This window comes from Silene latifolia, chromosome 1 (genome assembly GCF_048544455.1).
Source record: "Silene latifolia isolate original U9 population chromosome 1, ASM4854445v1, whole genome shotgun sequence".
NCBI classification, from domain to species: Eukaryota; Viridiplantae; Streptophyta; class Magnoliopsida; order Caryophyllales; family Caryophyllaceae; genus Silene; species Silene latifolia.
The window spans coordinates 8,689,248-8,707,877 of record NC_133526.1 but is presented as its reverse complement, the minus strand read 5'-3'; the positions used below and the strand labels follow the sequence as shown (position 1 = coordinate 8,707,877).

Here is an 18,630-nt window from a genome sequence, read left to right as displayed (position 1 = left end):
AACCATCAATTGTCTCTCTCTACGGCACCTTTCTTACACGACCCACAACCCTATCGCCGCCTTGTGGGCCGGTTGGTCTACCTATCCATTACTCGACCCGAGCTCATCTACTCCGTCCATATCTTGGCCCAGTTTATGCACGCTCCTACAAAAGATCACTGGAATGCCGCGCTCCAAGTTGTTCGCTACCTTAAAGGATCTCCGAGCCAAGGAATATTACTTCGCTCAGAGTCAAATCTCCATCTCCGGGCATATTGTGACTCGGACTATGCTTCATGTCCAAAGAGCCGACGGTCTCTTTCTGCTTATATTGTCTATCTCGGCACATCGCCCATATCGTGGAAAACAAAGAAACAACCAACCGTATCTCTCTCATCCACTGAAGCCGAATATCGCGCCATGGCATACACAACGTGCGAATTAAAATGGCTCAAAGGCTTAATCAATTTTCTTGGAATACCTCATGCCGAGCCTATACAATTACATTGCGACAATCAATCCGCACTTCATATTGCAAGCAACCCGGTCTTTCACGAACGTACTAAGCACATCGAGGTTGATTGTCATTTCATACGGGATGAAATACAAAAAGGCACAATCACTACTAAATATGTGCACACGAAATCACAGCTCGCTGACATCTTCACGAAGGCCCTCGGGCATATCCCTTTTGACGAGCTACTATCCAAGTTGGGCGTTTCAAAGCTCCACGCTCCAACTTGAGGGGGGTAATAGAGCCGTTGCCATCTCCCAAGCAAAGGACCGTTGCATATCAAGCTCATATCAAGGCAATCAAGCTAATTTCCTCCTTTACAATATATTATAGCTGTTGGTGTATATATTCCTTAAATATATCAATTGTATAGCATATATAAATACTTAGCTATGTACCTTACAAACACAAGTAATTATCATATAATACACGTTCAACATTCTCCAAAACTAACAGACACTACACTATATTATTCCAATACCGAGTTCAAGGGCGAAAATAAAACTAATCACAACCGTAGTTAATTCTCTTGTGCTAGGATTTAGAGGATCCGCGGTTGAATGATGATATTATGTTTGGTTATTAGGTTAGCAGTTTACTCCGTCTGAATTGTTAATCGTAGCATCTGATAGCGGTTTGATTAATTACCTTGTTCAAGCGGATTCAGAAATTTTCTCTGTCTCAGGATGTCGAGGCGCACGCTGCTGCTTTTATTTTTACTAAACCTAACTTTGTTATCGCTAAGGGGGTGGGAACGCGTATTGTGTCTCGGCTGCCTACTTAGGACTTAGGAGTTCCTAAAAAATAGTGTGAAGTATAGCACATTTTGATACTAAATGGAATTCATGAGGTGTTTAGGGGATCTTTATTAAGCCTTAAACTAACATGGGCAAAGCTATTTGTGATATGTGAATCAGCTATCATGCTCTGTCATGCTTATTACTCGTAGCAGGGCAGCATGTACTTCCAACAGTTGATAGACTTTGCATCATAGGTTTGGTGATTATTAACATGTGTGTTCTATGGTAGCATGCCTCTAAGGAATATTTATTAACTACTTCGTACTATGTAGTTGGGCGATTGTTTTTTTGTTTTGTTTTGAGGTTTCTTTCATGAGAGCATCATTTATAATTAATGAAAATTCGAACTCTTACAAAAAAAATGTTAATTATTTGAACTTACGTCTTCAATAATGAAAATTTTCATTATTCACTATTCTGTCGAAATTATATACTTGCTTCCCCGCCCTCCATAACTAAATATAAAAATATTCCTAATATTTGCTGAGACATTACTATTTTTACTCCGAATTTTAAAAACATTTTAAACCCCGATTATATGATATCCTATAAGCTCAATATCGTCTCGTAACATATGATGGTTGAGAAAGTATAAATAGTCACCCTCATCCCCTATCTATAAAAGCTGAAGCAATTAGAGGATTGTGATTGGTCCCTGATTTGTAGGGAGTAAAAAATCTTTTATTTCAAAATGCAACGTTCTATGAAATAGATTAATTACCATCTCTCTTCTACCTAACTAGGTTCCTGCTTTCATAAATAAATTCATAAATAAATCAAGATTAGATTAATTAACATTATACTATGCTTTCATTTCATAATTAATCCGTGAATCAATAATTAAAATGATTAATAATTACATCCAAAATAACCAATTACAAAATCAATATACTACGTTTATTATAATTACAAAACAAAAAAAATCTTCATTTGTTACTGATGTCTTCACGATACAATTTAATGCCCAATTAAAATTTATGCCACTTAAAAAATTCAATAGTGGTATTAAATTTACATTGCTATGATTTTAAAATACAAAATCACTAAAAAAAATATCATAAATCATAATTTAGAAAAAAATAATGTCGGCATGATTACAAAATCAAAATAATTATAACCAAATTAAATACATAAATAAATCTGGTTGAAAAAAATGAAGCTTGGATTGAACAACTTAAATAAATTGGTGCGATGATTAGAACTTGAGTTTCAATCAAAAATTTTACCTGGAGGCATTCAACAAAAAAAAATCATGAAAGCAGGGAGATCTAAGGTAAAAATAGATTGAAATAGATAGATAGGTAAAAAAATCATGAAAGTAGGGAGTCCATAAATTATGCAAAGACTCCATTGTATTGTGTGAGTATTTAATAATTAATGTGTTTTATAAAATATGAGATTGAATTAAACGGGTTGTGTATATAGGAGGAATATATATGAGGTTTTGATTATGAATAAATGGTTAATCGATACAAGGTTAATGTGATAGAACTATAGAAGGTGATCAAGTGAGTAAGTGAAGGAGGCGGTTGGAACTTGGAAGTATGTTCAAGAATTTAGGTTTAGTAATTATGATGGGTTGGGCTTGGTATACTTGGATATAGACGTGGTAAATGGGATATTTAGGTTGAGTTCGGGTCGGGTCACATCGGATCGGCCCAATAATTTATATGATCACTTCGAACCGGTTTATATTGGGTCGGGTCAATCTGGGTCGTTTATGTTATTTTGGGTCATGATTTTGCAGTAATTAAGTCATTTTAGGTCAATCGGGTCACTTTGGATCGGGTCAGTTTTGGGTCGGGTCACTTCGGGTGTATTGCGTCACTTCGGGTGATACATTTCCGGTCATTTTCGCGTCTCGGATCATTCGGATCGGGCCAGCTTTGTTTGGTCTACTTGGATAAATGGATAGTTGGATTTCATTACTATTTCACTTTTTTGTCAATAAAAAATATGAGAACTTAATTCCGGATTATAATTTAAGCTACGACATATTCGGTACTGCCTTCGGTTATTTGTTTGCTTTGGCTTTAGCACATAGACAAAATTAAAAAAGGGTAGGTCAATCATTAGATGACAAGCGGACCAAATTGAGTATCGAGGATTCAATTCTCTATTATAGGCATCCCTAAAATAGAAAAGCAAACAAATAACTGTGACGGAGGGAGTATAAACAACTAATTTACATCTCACATTTTTTTAGTTATAATTCGAACATTCAATTTTATCATATCAAATCCATAATTCTCAGAATAACAAATCATATGTAATAAGAAGTTAGATAGAGAAATCATGAAGTACTTCACCTAAATATTTACATCTCATTATATTTATATGAATTATCAGACGTCGAATATCAGAATTTTAAAAGAATCCCGTGCAATTTTCTGCACGGGTGTAAAACTAGTTAAATTCAATAATTAAAAACTTTTCATCTAATAATTATTCCTCAATTCAACGTCTAATGATTTCAATAACACTAACATTATCTTTATTTTTAGAACACCAGACATTTAAATTTGTGATGAAATGAGCTGTCCATATACTTTACATATGTGTAGAGTTATGCTCCTTATAAAATTTTGTTTCAACAAAGAAGTTTTATGGTAAAGATATCGTCATGCTCCCTATTTTTAGTATGTTATCCTCCTCCAAATCAGAAGCACCTATGAAAAATTGGCAAACTAAAAACACTCTTTGCCATAAAATCCTATATATAATCCCATCCCATTAACCCTTTACCACAACAAAAGAAAAAAGAAACAAATTAAACAACCAATCTTTAAAAATAATTAAGCTCGTCGAAAAGTCTCATAAAAATGGCCTTTGCGGGAAGAAATGCTGTGGCTATGTGGATGGCAATGCTCCTAGTTTGCTCACTATTGGTAAGAGTTGCACATGGTGAAGATACGGCTGCTCCGGCACCAACGACGCCGGAGAAAACCGTTTCTACTAACGCTGTTGATGTTGATCTAGATGAAGACATTACCCCCGAAACTACAGAAAGCATATTTGATGGTGGTGACATGGCTGAGGATCAACCTCGGGTTATGGTCGTGGGCCATTAGTGCATTAACTTTTCAGTTAATATATTATACAACTGGTTGTATATACAACTTATTCATATTAGTTGAGCTTTGTTATAAAGTTATTGAACTCTAATAATAAAATTATCGAGTTTTGATACAAAGTTATTGAGGTTAATTAACAGAATAATATTAAGCTCAATAATTTTGTAAAATAGCTCAATAACTTATAAAATAGCTCAACAACTATGTGTAAGAGCTCAATAAATTTGAGGCGGTTGTACAATACTACTATACAACTGGTTATAGGATAGTATTTGTGTTAACTTTTATCTCACTCTAAAACGAATCAAGTCTTCACCCAATGGTTAGGACGGTGTGTTCGTGATTATAATTAGATCGAGTCTATGGGTTTTATTTAACACCAAAAAATAATATAGTTTTCTCTATTTAAGTTTGATTAATTCTCTACTAGTTTTAAACCCGTGCAAAATTGCACGGGTATGTATTTGGGCCGGTATTAATGTTTTTGGATGTATTTTTTTTTTTTTTTTTTTTGCATTTCTATTGTAATTATCTAGTTGGTCTAAATTAGCGATCTACATAATTAATGTTTACACTTGTTTCAAATACGTGTTCACATGCAATGATCTAAGAGAAAATAACATAATATACTATTGTAAATAAAATTTGCATACTTAAAAAACTTTACATCCCGAAAAAATAAATATAATTTAATAATCAACTTTAACATAGGCAAATTATTCTAAAAATTGAAAATTCATGATAGTGGTTCTCGGGGATTTGACATTAATTGTTACGTATTTTCCGTAATCACCAAGTTTTTTGGAGGTATGAACACCTATATTCGTCATGCATAAAGGCAAAGACGAATTACTTCATTAATTTCCGTAAAATATTCACATTATTTGTTATTCAATCCCGTAAGTAAATGTAATTTATTCACGTAATTATGTAATTTTATTAGTAACTATGTAATTCAGTCCGATTATATGTAATTACTTTCATTTATTCCGATTTGTAATTCATTCCGTTTATATGCAATTTCTTTTACTTATGCCGATTATCTATTTATTTCATTAACTATATAATTCAGTTCGATTATATATAATTACTTTCATTTATTCCGATTTGCAATTCATTCCGTTTATATGCAATTTCGTTTACTTCTGCTGATTATCTATTTATTTCATTAACTATGCAATTCAGTCCGATTATATGTAATTATTTTCATTTATTTCGATTTTTAATTCATTTCGTTTATATGCAATTACTTTTACTTCTGCCGATTATCTATTTATTTCATAAAATATTTTCTATGACATAATTTGTCGCATGTTTGTCAGAGACGATTTAAAGAAATAAACCCTTTCCACGTAAACGGGACCTACCATTCCCTGAATTTCCCAAAAAAAAAAAAGAAAAAGAAAAATTGGGTGAATGACGTGGCGCATCCTGTGTTGAGCATTGTCTTTTGCATTAATATAGATAAGATTTTAGTATAACTTTCATTATGGTTCTCAATTACATTTGTATTTAGTAATTATGTAATCAAATTTATACATAGACTTGTGTACTTTTAGTTTGTTCGTTATTGGCGGAATTGATAATTGCTCTTTTAGATGTGTTCATTCGTGAAATCAATAAGTTAAGTTTAAACTAATCAACTTTTCGCCTTTATCTATGGCAAAAAATGAAAATAAATAAGATTTCTGCAAATTTAACCCAAATTTTAACATAAGATCCTTCTATTGTTAAAATTTATACATATAAATGTTCATTTTAACTTGATATATATTTATACATCATATTTATTATATATAAACTATCTTTGAGAATTTTACCTATCATAAATTTAAGGGTAAATTGATTATAACTCCTTTATTTTTATTTTTTTTGGTGTGAAGAAGCAGTTACAAGAACTCAAACCCAGCAAAGAAAAAACAAAAAATGAGCAACTAAACTACAAACGGAACATAAAACTACGAGTAAAACGGAACTACTCTCGGCCATGAGACACCACCGATATCATTTTGTATCAATCGGAACAGGGGATCCGGAACATCCTCGTAATCTAACGTAACCAGCTGCTGAGTCAGATGAACTCCCTCATTAGCTAACCAATCCGCACACATATTAGCCTCCCGATAAATGTGTTGAATCTCAACTCTCCGTGGATTATCTCTTACAAAAGCTTGACATATCTTGATCATGTGCGAATGGGCTGTTGGGAATTCAAAAGACGACTCCATAAGTGCTCGCACAACCTTTGAATCAGTTTGAATAATTAAATGTGTAACCTGCAGCTCCAAAGCCATGATTAATGACCCTCTACGCAAAGCCATAACTCCTTTATAAAATCCATTTTTTGAAATTTATTTCCTTATATAATTTTTTTTTTTCGAAACTTATTCCCATTAAATTTTACTTCGCTTAAAAGTTAAAAGTTGCTCCCACTTAATGATTACGGCCAAAAAGAAGAGAATATTCCGGCCACAATTTGAATTTACTACTTAATTTTAGGGTTATTTAATGACAATAATCAAACCTAAGCCTCCCCTTCCCCATTTAGTCTATTCTATTGATTATTCCATATTAATCTAATCTTTCCTATCATTTAACTTTCATTGATCTCGTCCCATACTTGACCTACTAGAACCGGTTAACAAACAGGTCATGACGTGGGCCCGCTTTTTTTTCTATTTTTTTGTTTCTTAATTCATTTCTCATTCTTCATCACTTCTTCTTCCTTCTTTATTTCTTCATTTTCTCTGTAATTTTTTCTTTTATTTGTTCTTCATTACAGCTCCCTTTTCCCTTAATTTGTTCCTTCTTTTTTTTACTTAAAGTGCCCAAAATCGATACTCATTTTTCTTCTTTCTTTCCTTTCTTTCCTCCACCGACAACATCCACCACTATCTAAATCATCATCCTCATTTTACATTTTTTTTTTCACAAAATCAAAACATCATCAACAACAATAGGAACAATATAAAATGTGGAGCAAGATTTACCAAGTGATTTAAGAGATTAAAGGGGTTTGGGGAAAGAATGTTGGGGAAATGTAAGACCGGAGCAGTGGCGAAATCGAGCTACGACTAGCGGTGGTGCGTGGTTTGTTGGATTTGGTTGTAGCATTGATACCGGAACGGAGTCGAGAAAATCAGAGAGAGTGGTGGCGGCAGTTGGATGGTGGAGGGTGGATGTGGATGTGGATGTTGGTGGTGCTGTTATGGTGGATGTGGATGGTGGTGGTGTCGTTATGGTGGATGCGGATGGTGGTGGTGTAAGTACGATGGTGGTGGTTGTGGTGTTGCAGCGCTTGGATGGGGTAGTTGAATGGTGTTTGAGTGTTTGTGATATGGTGAGAGATGGTAATGATGTTTAACCCAAATGGTAACCTGTTTAATATGAGATTAATATGATCCGATAAATGATAGCATAGAACAGATTAATATGAGATAATCAATAGGATGGATTAAATGGGGAAGAGAAGGCTTAGATTGGATTATTGTTATTAAATAACCCTTAATTTTATTACTAGTTGAGATCCCGCGCGTGCTAAAGCACGACATTTGTGAGGTTAATTTATATAGAACTAGTAAGAAATTTAAATATTTATATAAATGAGTTGTACTTATAATAGATTGTTCCAATGTACTGATTATAATGTTAGCGATATTATCAAAAAAAGTGTACTATTTAAATGACTTTTAAATTTTTATTAAGTTATTTTTGTGCGAACCTATTTTTATTATTAAAAATAATAATAGCCGACTATTATGGAAAAACATAATCTAATATAGGGTCACTACTTTATTATTGCATTGATCGGAAAAATTTATAGATGGGTTAATCTTTTAGTTTTAGTCATTTGTAGGAGGATTATAGGGGATAAGAGGATTGAATTAGAAACGAAATGTAAGTAAAACACATATTGATTTTATAACGGTAGACGGTAGTGTATAATGTGGGCCCCACTTCGTATATCAATTTCGTTGAATTCGTAAAGAAAAATTTCACTTGACTTTATAATTTATTGAGATATTTTATTATGTCGCAATTTTGTTAGTCAATCAATTATCAATTATTATAATTTTAGCATGATCCACTACTATTATCAATTATTTGAGCGAAAAAATATTAAGTAATTCTTATTCTTTTAGTTTAATGGGGATTCTTTATGGCTATATTATCCATACCCTTATTACATGCACACTTTAACATCTCCTTCCTACCAAAATCTGTTAAATCTCTTTCTCAATCTCTCTCCAATTAAATTCTTCAACTAGTTTTGTGACCCGTGAAAATCACGGGTTTGACTTTTTTTTGTTGTTTTGTTTTTGGTGTATTGTTCGTGAAAGTGTTTTTCGGCTTTTTCTGTACTTTCTTTTTTGCTTGGAGATATATTATAATTAGGGTATTTTGAAATTTTGTGATATGAGTCAAAACTATGTAATGAGGAATGACACCAAAACTCCTAAATTTGTATGATGGTTTGATTTGTCTTAATGACAACCCCTAAGTTAGTATTCCATTTTAATATTCGAGCATTGTAACCACTAAATTAAACTTACTTAAGCGAAACAAAAATACTTGATATATGTGAAATAAAAGTAAAAAAGAATAAAATATTAAGTGTTTATACCTCGACATTTCACGTTTAGATCCTTGGTAAGTAACTCTGAAAATAAACAAAAATAAATTAGAATCCAATTAAATAGAGTGTAAAAGACTAAACAAAAGTATGCAAATAAAAAATTATTGGTGAATGGAAGTCCCCCCGCCTTTTTGTGGTCTTATATATAATCTTGGATTATATGACTTTTATTGATATATCTCTTGAGTTATCGGTTATAATTGATCTAAATAAACCCTCCTAGTGCTAATGATAATGAGAGTTATTGAAATTAAACTTTAATGAATTATAATGAGTTGATGTAAACATCATTTTAATGAGTTAATTTAACCAATTTTTATTTTTTGTCTTTTTAGTTGCCAAGATCATTGACGATAATGGAGTAATGAACAATTTAATGCATATTTTCTTAGAGAGTTTTTTAAGGTTCTTACATAGTCATTTATTTAACCAATTTTTATATTTTGTCTTTATAGTTACCAAAATCATTACTCATGTAGTTATGAAAAATTTAGTGCATATTTATCTTTTTTTTTTTTTTTTGTCTTTTTAGTTACATTAGTGATTATGAAAAATTTAGTGCATATTTATGTTAGAAAATTTATAAAGGTTCTTAAATGATCACTTAGTTAGAGTAAGATGATGTCACTTGATACTTAAGGAATTGCTCAAAATATCATTTTTATGTTATTGTATACGGAGTAGATAATAATAATAATAATAATAATAATAATAATAATAATAATAATAATAATAATAATAATAATAATAATAATAATAATAATAATAATAATAATAATAATAAAAAAAAAAAATAGTAAAAAAAATAGTAATAATAATAGTAATAATAAGGATAATAATTTATGAATGAATGGATTATAAAAATGTCATGTAAATTAAAATTAAATGATTTAGGTAGCCTTTTGATTGTATATTCGTTTTGTTACCTGTGCAATGCGCGGGATAAATATAAGTTTTCTTACTAAAATTTAGATGTGCTTCTTAATACTCAAAAGTGAATAATAATGTTTAATTAAACTAAATGTACAATAAATTATTGCACAAATCAAATTATTGTAGTATAGTAGTACAAGACAATAATTACACATTGTGTTTGAAACATAAATAGTTTGATCTACGAAATTAAATATGAAAAAGTGAAAAAAAATTACTCTAATATGAACAAAATAGTTATACAAAATCTGTTATACAAACTTTACAACTCATTGTCATTTGACACAAAGTACATTTTTTTGTCTTTATCTACTAATAAAACGATACATCAATGATTATTAGTTTATACCTTAAGTTTTATCTTTAATTTTCGCCTTAGTCTTGTGGCTTTTGACTATCTTCTTTCTTCAAACTACCTGCATGAGGCTCTACCATATCTACATTCACGTGCCTTTGGTGATGTTGTAGAGTTGATACACATGTTTTATTGATCAAAGAGAAAACATCAACATGACGAAGATTTAACAAAAGAATCGAAATATTCTCACATATAGGCCATTTAAATTAATCCAGATGAAAAGTATAAATTCCAATATAAAGCAAACGATTCATAAGAACGAATAACATAAAAAATTAAAATACTTTATCATACTACAAAACAACAACAATAACAATTTCATATAAGAGATGTTAATTCATTTTTATATACCATACGTTCATACTCACCATAATCAAATATAATATTCAACCATGAAATATATAGTATGTAATTTGAAAATTTATGATCAATGAATATTAAACGGAGGATTAGTGAATGGAAACTATTAGTTTTATATACATTATACAACCATTAGCTTTAAACTTTTCATTTTACTTTTCATTTATTTTGTGAGTTATGAGTATTATTAAATAAGATTATACAACCATTGATTCTCATTTTTCATATTCCTTTTCATTTATTTTGTGAGTTATGAGTATTAATAAATAATATAATTGATTATGAGGACCTTAAGAGGTAAATTAATTAGGAAAAAGGTTAATGAAAATTGTGGGTGTTCAATTGCCTTGTTTTTAGACGCGTGAATAGTTTTTCACATAATAAGTAAATTGAACTAATGTGAAAAATGTCATAGTTTTTCAATTGCCTTATTTTTAAATAGTAGTTGAAGTAAAATGTCATACTTTTACTTTTAGGAATGTTATTAAACTACAAAATTATTTTTATTTTTAATTAAAAAGGTTTTAATTTTAGGAAAGTAAAGTATAACAATTTATAAATAAAAAAATACAATACTTCCAACAAACACTTAATCAAATTTATAAATTAAAAAAATAAGTATGAAGAACTTTTAATCAATTCATTAACAGGTTTTATTACAAAAACTTTAATTAAAATGTTAAATTTTATTTGTGAATTTGTATAGATTTCATTACTTTTGAATTTTTTTTAACTCATGAAATATTTAATGTATAAAATTAATTTAAGAATAATGCTAATATCCTTCGATTAGGTTTAGCTTATATGTTACAATTATGAAATTTGTAAGTGAATTTGTATAAATCACATCACTTTTGAAATTTTTTTAACTCAAGAAATATTTAATGTATACAATTAATTTAAGAATAATGATTGTATCCCTTTATTTATTTTAACTTATATGTTACAAAATATATGATGACACTTTTGTGAGAATTTTTTGTAAATTTAATAATCAATACAAATTTAAAAATTATAAAAATGCAACATAGATTGAAATTTAATGATTATGCCACATGGAATTAAATTTAATACTTTTAAAAGTCTTTTACTTTGATTTACTTTAACTTATATGTTACAAAATATATGATGTCACTTTTGTAAGAAATTTTAGTAAATTTATTAATCAATACAAATTTAAAAATTATGAAAATGCAACATAGAATAAAATTTAATGAGTATGCCACATGGAATTAAATGTAATGCTTTTAGAAGCCTTTTAACAATATTGTATAGATTTACCCAATCATCTTTATCCCCCTCTTTATATCTCTTCGGTTATCAAGGTCATTATCATTAGCTATTCCATTTTAACTGATCCAATGTTGATCCGACCCGAGATTACCCGATTAAAAAAACCTGAACTATAATTAACCTGATTCAAAATGATTCAAAGTGACTCAAAATGATCTGAATCGACAAGTACTAAGTCATATTGATACGAAGTACCCTGTATTATACATATCAAAATAAAGTTTCATTGGTTACAACCGTTACCACTAAATAGTTAATTTTGCAAATATATTTTTTTTAATCAAAATAGTACTAATCAAAGTGACTTAGACATTAACTCGAAAATGACCCGACCCATACCCGAAAGTGGCCTCCCCTGAAATGACCCAAAACCTAAAAGTCTAAAACATATGACAGATCTGAAATGATCCGACCCAAATTGACCCGACTGCAAACCCATTAACGCAATATACCACCCCTAATATTTATAACGGTGCTGCCATCTCAAATAAGAATTCTGTGTCACAAGATAACTAAGTAATACTCCCTCCCATCCAGATTAAAGGTTACAGTTGTTTTATCACACTTGTCGAAACACGTTTTGTAACGTGCATATCTTTAGTTACACATTATTAAAAATTATAAAAAATTGATATTCTTATAGCATTCATGACGATAAATCAAACAAGATCTCACATAACTATATTTTGTGTTATAGATTAAGAATAATATCAAAGATTCCCTACGATAATAAAAAGTACAAAAAAGTAACTGTAATCTTTAGTCTGGATGGGAGAGAATAAACAAATAAATGTGTAGATTGTATTTTATTACAACTTGTTAACGAAATGTCAAATGCATTGACTAGAGAAAAAAAACAGTTGTCAATATATACTTGGATACGACTTGAGGCATTCAGATGAAGACCAGGTGAATGGTAAGCAAAACAAAAACACACATCTAAAGCTAGAGAAGAAGATCATATGGCAGCGTCCAAGTTTCAAGCACTTTGGAATCATCCAACTGGTCCCAAAACAAGTAAGGATTTTCCAGTAAATAGTTTATATTTGTTTTATTTTATAAGTGAGAATAAATCAAATGTTATTTATTGATTGAGACGAGGAAGTATTAATCTACAATTTTTTTGTTAATAGAAATTCACGATCCTGTTATTAATTTTTAAGGGATAGTTACGATTTTCATAATTTCGTTTGTATAGTACTTTTTCTTTTTGGGATCAAGGATTGATTAAAGAAGTGTAGTAGTAACAATAAAATTATAAAAATTGGTGATATAATAATTGCACCTAGCCCAAAACGTGGTATCAATTTGCTACTTTGCCCGTATAGAAAGTGTTACAAATAAATGGCTGTTTGGTTGTCCCTCTAATTCGGAAATAATACGTACTTTTCAAAGAACTTTAATTTCTGCATAATGTAGAAAGACCTCTTCTGTTCTCGGCGTTCTGTCACCAAATGATCGGAATGAAAGAAATGCGGAGTAGCTCATTATGATGGATTTTTAGCGTTTACTACACATTCTAATTCTAAACTCGAGATTTGTATGTTTGATATATAGTTCATTTTTGGGCTCCCACGTTCAAATGGGGATTGACTATTGCAAATATTGCCGATTGTGCAAAGCCTGCAGACGATATTTCTTATCCACAGCAAGCTGGTAGGCTTCTTAATTACTCAAATCTCATACTCCTGTCAATTTGTTACTACAAAATATTTACGTTTATTTAAATTTGTAATAAAAAAATCAAATGTAAACAACTTATTGAAATATTCAGAGTATTACTAGAAATTGTTTTCTTTGATCAAGCTCATACCTACAGGCTACAGCGTACCCTAAATATAATGAGAAATTGAGGATTATTATTTTCTTTCTCGATTAAAAACACACACACAATATATTACTAGCCGGTACATTTTTTTTTCTTGTTGCTAATCATTGTTAAGATTCATTTTTCTCATTTTTTTTCCCCTTTTTCATCATCTATAAACATCAACTCTCAAGCAATGGTTATTACTGGAGCAATATGGGCTAGATACAGTACTGTGGTCAAACCGGTAAGCATCATTGTATTACTTCCTTCAGTTTATCCTTTTTTTTTTTTTTTTTTTTTTTTTTTTACGGTTGGATAGATAACATAAGCGTTCCTACAATAGTCTAGCCTCCTTGACAATATTATGCCCAAGAAAGTCACGTCCCCTAAAAATAGTGGACCCCAAATAATGGGAAGGTTGGTGCCAGAGGCGAAGCCACCTAGTAGCAAGGGGTGGCGGTCGCTACCCCAAACTTTAAAAAATTGGTTTAGAAGACGGATTTTTGCTACCCAAATATTGCTGAATAGTTGATAAGTAAATGTTATCTCATTAAATGTACAATAGACATTGTGGTTCAATGGTAAAAGGCTTTGGTTTTGAACCTTGCGCCCTCTTGCATATTCCTTTTTAAGCCCCTGGTTGGTGCAACAATGGGGATGCTCATTTGAGGGAAGAGAACGCAAAAGGGGAGGCTTTTTCTCTCCTTTGCGGGTGCTCTTGTGGTAGATTGAGGGATGAGCTTCATTCTCCATAACCTTTACACTACTATATATGATCTCATTTTCCTTCATAATATGCAGAAAAATTGGCCGCTCTTTAGTGTGAGTGTTGGCATGGCAGCAACAGGAGCGTATCAATTAATTCGCAAGTTTAAGTAAGTTGAGCCAATTTTTGACTTTGATCGTATATTCTTATATTGCGTATATGATGGCATTCAAATTAAACGATATGGGAAATGGGTCAAGTTTTTTGTTTTTATTCGGGTTAAACCAAATCGATGTGTTTCCGGTTATTTTTGGTTTTGCTTGCGTTTCAATTACGTTCAAGTTTACTCTTGTTTTTCAACTTAACAAATAGTAATATTTTGAGTCCGGTGCAAATCAAGTCAGGTGTATCGGTATCAGGGTAAATGAAGTAATGTTTTTCTTTTTATAAGATGAGATTTTCGACTCACATAATCATTTTTGCTTGTAGTTATGAATAACTGTTCTTTATTATGATGTGGGTTTCAGGCATGAAGATCTGGATGGAAATTCGATTGATATTGTCGATCAAAAATAAGATAGTATATGCTTCCTATTAGATGAAAAATATTTGAAGTATTGATATGTGAATTTATTGATCAAAATTGTTTATTCATATTGAACGACATCGCATGTATATGTTTACAACAAAAAGTCGACTTAATCGCGTGTTCACAACTTTGGTGTGAGCTACATGCCTACATTGTTCAAGGAACGAGAAATAAAAGATATGCTAGTCCACTCGAAATGAGAGAGCCTTTGCCAAATCCTTTGTACATCTCGTATGATGACGAGCATTATTCTAATCACGTAATGTAAAATAATTTGGAGGCTGTTGTACTGGGTCCTCCAAGTTTTGGAGTGTAGTACACAATGATGACTCCAAATTGTCATTTGTTGACAATTGTGTAAAAAGCCACTGAAGTGCATTATTGGTGATAGCAAAAGTCCAAAGTGGTGGGGGAAAAGTTGGCATCAAAGTCTTCATTGATAGGCGCATGAATTGTGCACAAGGAAAATGTTGCCCTTGTGTACATACCCCACGTAGAAGAATCCCAAGCTTTTCCCTATAAAAGGGAATGAGTGCAATGCAGTTTAGTATCCCTCAATTCTTATAAGTGAGTTATAAGTGTAATAATAAGAAGCGGTCTTTAAGTCTCTTGTGTATATTACTCTTATTGTAATCTCGAGTGTGATCAATAAAATCCTAGTGCAACCGGTGATGGGGGACGTAGCCAATTTGGTGAACCTCGTTATATTTGTGTCCCTTTTATTCTTGTCTTTATTATTGTGTGTGTGGTCAAATATATTACCCTACGAAAATCCCCTACAACCCAGTATCGAGTCGGTTGGGCGAGTAAGGGTGAGGAAGAGTGAACCACAAAAATTCACAATAATGGAAGGAGGTAAAATCATGTTCGATAAATTCGACGGGAAAGATTTTGCTTTACGGAAAATGCAAATAAGCGATTATTTGTATTCGAAGAATATGCATCTCCCATTGGAAGGCTCTAAGCCGGATTCCATGGAGAAGGCTGAGTGGGAAAAATTGGATAGGCAGGCGCTAGGTGTGGTCCGGTTGACGCCGGCGTAAAACGTTGCTTTCAATGTGATGAATGCGACAACGACGGTTGACTTTGATGAATGCCCTGGAGAACATGTATGAGAAACCATCTGCTACAAATAAGGTATTCCTTATGCGTGAGATCCATTTGGTTCTGAGATGCATGAAGGAACCACAATGGCCGATCATATTAATGATTATAATGTGATCACGAGGCAACTTAGTTCGGTAAAAATAGATTTTGATGACGAGATAAAAGCCTTAATTTTGTTATCCTCGTTACCTAGTAGTTGGGATACTACATCACTGCAATTAGTAGTTCGCAAGGACAAGAGAAGCTCAAGTTTGACGAGGTACGAGATCTAATTCTGAGCGAAAGTATTCGCAAGAAGGAATTAGGTGAGACCTCCGGAGTCAATGATGGGAGTGGTTTAGTTGCAGAGGGTAGAGGGAGGAAAAATTATAGAGGTGGTCATCATGGGAGATCTAAGTCACGAGTGAAAGGTGGCCCGACTTGTTGGAATTGTGGAGAGTGGACATGTCGGGGAGGGATTGTGTGAATCCTAGGAAAAACCGAGAGCAGCGTAATTATGAGGATGGTAGTACGGCGATAGCTGTTGAGAGTGAGGGTGATCTTTTGGCTGTGAGTGTCGAAGATCCGATGGAGTCTTGGGTGTTAGACTCTGGTGTGTCATTTCACGCTACCCCATGTAAAAATTCCTTTCATAAATTTATTGGTGGAAGGTGTGGTACCGCTTACCTGGCGAATGGTAAGGCTATGCCAATTATGGGAAGAGGTGATGTGAAAATCGACCCGACCGGGGTAGGTGGGAGCTACGAGATGTCATGTTCATCCCGAACTTGAAAAAGAAATTGATATCGTTGGAAAGCTCGATGAAAGCGAGGCTACAAGGTTGTCTTTGAGGGGAGTTCTGGAAAATAGTCAAGGAAGCTATGGTATTAGCTCGTGGGACTAAGAGTGGAACTTTGTACACCACTGCAGGGTGTTGTGACACGAGTAGAGTAGGCTATTTGGAGGGATGAAGTCTCAAATTGTTTCACGAGACTTGTCGCGGGATCCGAAAACTATGCATAGTGGGCCTTACACTAAGCACCGTGTGAGTAAAGTCGGTGGTTTGAAGGCGGAAGGTGGTCCGAGAACGCACAAGGTGGCGGCACGCTGGGATGTGTGCGGAAATTCAAGTAGTTCGTGGAGGCACGAAAGGGTGTTTCGTTCGGGTGGGAGTGCACGCCCAGGAGCGATGGGTGAAACCGAGCATGTATGGTTGCGTTGGGAACAGGACTTGGATGATAATGGGTCGAGGTTGGGATTTGTACCTCGATTGGGCTCTTGCGATCGGCATGAGCGAAAACGCGGTTGTATTAGGTGGATCGGGTGAATGAGGTGTTTTGGTGGTACCTCCAAAATTGTCGGAGGTGGGAGATTGTTGTCTTGGGTCCTCCAAGTTTTGGAGTGTAGTACACAATGATGACTCCAAATTGTCATTTGTTGACAATTGTGTAAAAAGCCACTGAAGTGCATTATTGGTGATAGCAAAAGTCCAAAGTGGTGGGGGAAAAGTTGGCATCAAAGTCTTCATTGATAGGCGCATGAATTGTGCACAAGGAAAATGTTGCCCTTGTGTACATACCCCACGTAGAAGAATCCCAAGCTTTTCCCTATAAAAGGGAATGAGTGCAATGCAGTTTAGTATCCCTCAATTCTTATAAGTGAGTTATAAGTGTAATAATAAGAGCAGTCTTTAAGTCTCTTGTGTATATTACTCTTATTGTAATCTCTGAGTGTGATCAATAAAATCCTAGTGCAACCGCAGTGAGGACGTAGCCAATTTGGTGAACCTCGTTATATTTGTGTCCCTTTTATTCTTGTCTTTATTATTGTGTGTGTGGTCAAATATATTACCCTACGAAAATCCCCTACAGAGGCGATGAGAGTTTTTTTTTTTTTAGCAGCCGGAGGCGATGAGAGTAAACGCCTATATGAAAGAATCCTTTCTGTATCGTCCGCAACATTATATCTCTTACGCGGTTACGCCTAAAGCTTTGTAACGTAGGCAATCTAGGCATCTGTCACGCTCCTACAGCTCGGAGTTTCCTTTTATTCACCATTCTCAAATTGATTAAAGGAAATTTAAGTTGGTCAAATTAATTTAGAATGGAAATTTTGATATACAAATTACATAAAAATAGAGGGAATTAACCCCCTCATATTTACATGTTCACAGAAATAAGTAAACATTTTGAAACATGTATACTCGGAATCGTTAGCTTTGATTCGGGTCATATCTGGTCAGCCTCTTTTTCGGATCGAGTCGGGTTTGGGTTCATTTCGGGTCAGATGTTGTATCGGGCTAGTCATTATCGGATCTGGTTATGTTATCTCATTACTTCAATTTTTACCATTAAATTTAGTTTTTAACCATTATTTGAGTTAGTTCATTCATATTAAGTCAAAACGTATCAATCTTAAATATTAAATCACTTTCATTTTGATCCAACATCAAGCTCAATATTCACTAATAGTCGGGTCATCAATTTTATCGG

At 32.8% G+C, this 18,630-nt stretch overlaps 1 protein-coding gene and 1 long non-coding RNA gene across 3 annotated transcripts; both read left to right on the top strand.

Moving 5' to 3' along the window:
* Positions 1–4,039: 4,039 nt before the first annotated feature.
* LOC141596702 (uncharacterized) lies at positions 4,040–5,924 on the top strand. The gene is made up of 2 exons (XR_012522562.1): positions 4,040–4,807; positions 5,844–5,924. It is a non-coding gene; the product is annotated as an uncharacterized LOC141596702 (long non-coding RNA).
* Positions 5,925–12,803: 6,879 nt separating this feature from the next.
* Positions 12,804–17,939, top strand: LOC141596692 (mitochondrial pyruvate carrier 3-like). Of its 2 annotated transcripts, XR_012522558.1 has the most exons (6): positions 12,804–12,964; positions 13,505–13,603; positions 13,949–14,001; positions 14,559–14,632; positions 14,991–15,367; positions 17,546–17,939. XR_012522558.1 is itself a non-coding variant. In XM_074416923.1 (5 exons), the coding sequence occupies exons 1-5, from the start codon at positions 12,910–12,912 to the stop codon at positions 15,037–15,039; spliced, it is 330 nt and encodes a 109-aa protein (XP_074273024.1). In that variant the 5' UTR covers positions 12,804–12,909; the 3' UTR covers positions 15,040–15,757. The 2 variants fall into 2 exon arrangements, 1 of the variants encoding a protein (XP_074273024.1); XM_074416923.1 differs by lacking the exon at positions 17,546–17,939 and having other exon boundaries at positions 14,991–15,757.
* Positions 17,940–18,630: the final 691 nt, after the last annotated feature.

Bases quoted from the DNA above. Each gene is read 5' to 3' on its own strand.
- LOC141596692 (XM_074416923.1), top strand. From the start codon at position 12,910: ATGGCAGCGTCCAAGTTTCAAGCACTTTGGAATCATCCAACTGGTCCC. The intron at 12,965-13,504 runs GTAAGGATTTTC...TTTGATATATAG, and splicing joins TCCAACTGGTCCCAAAACAA to TTCATTTTTGGGCTCCCACG. The intron at 14,002-14,558 runs GTAAGCATCATT...CATAATATGCAG, and splicing joins ACAGTACTGTGGTCAAACCG to AAAAATTGGCCGCTCTTTAG.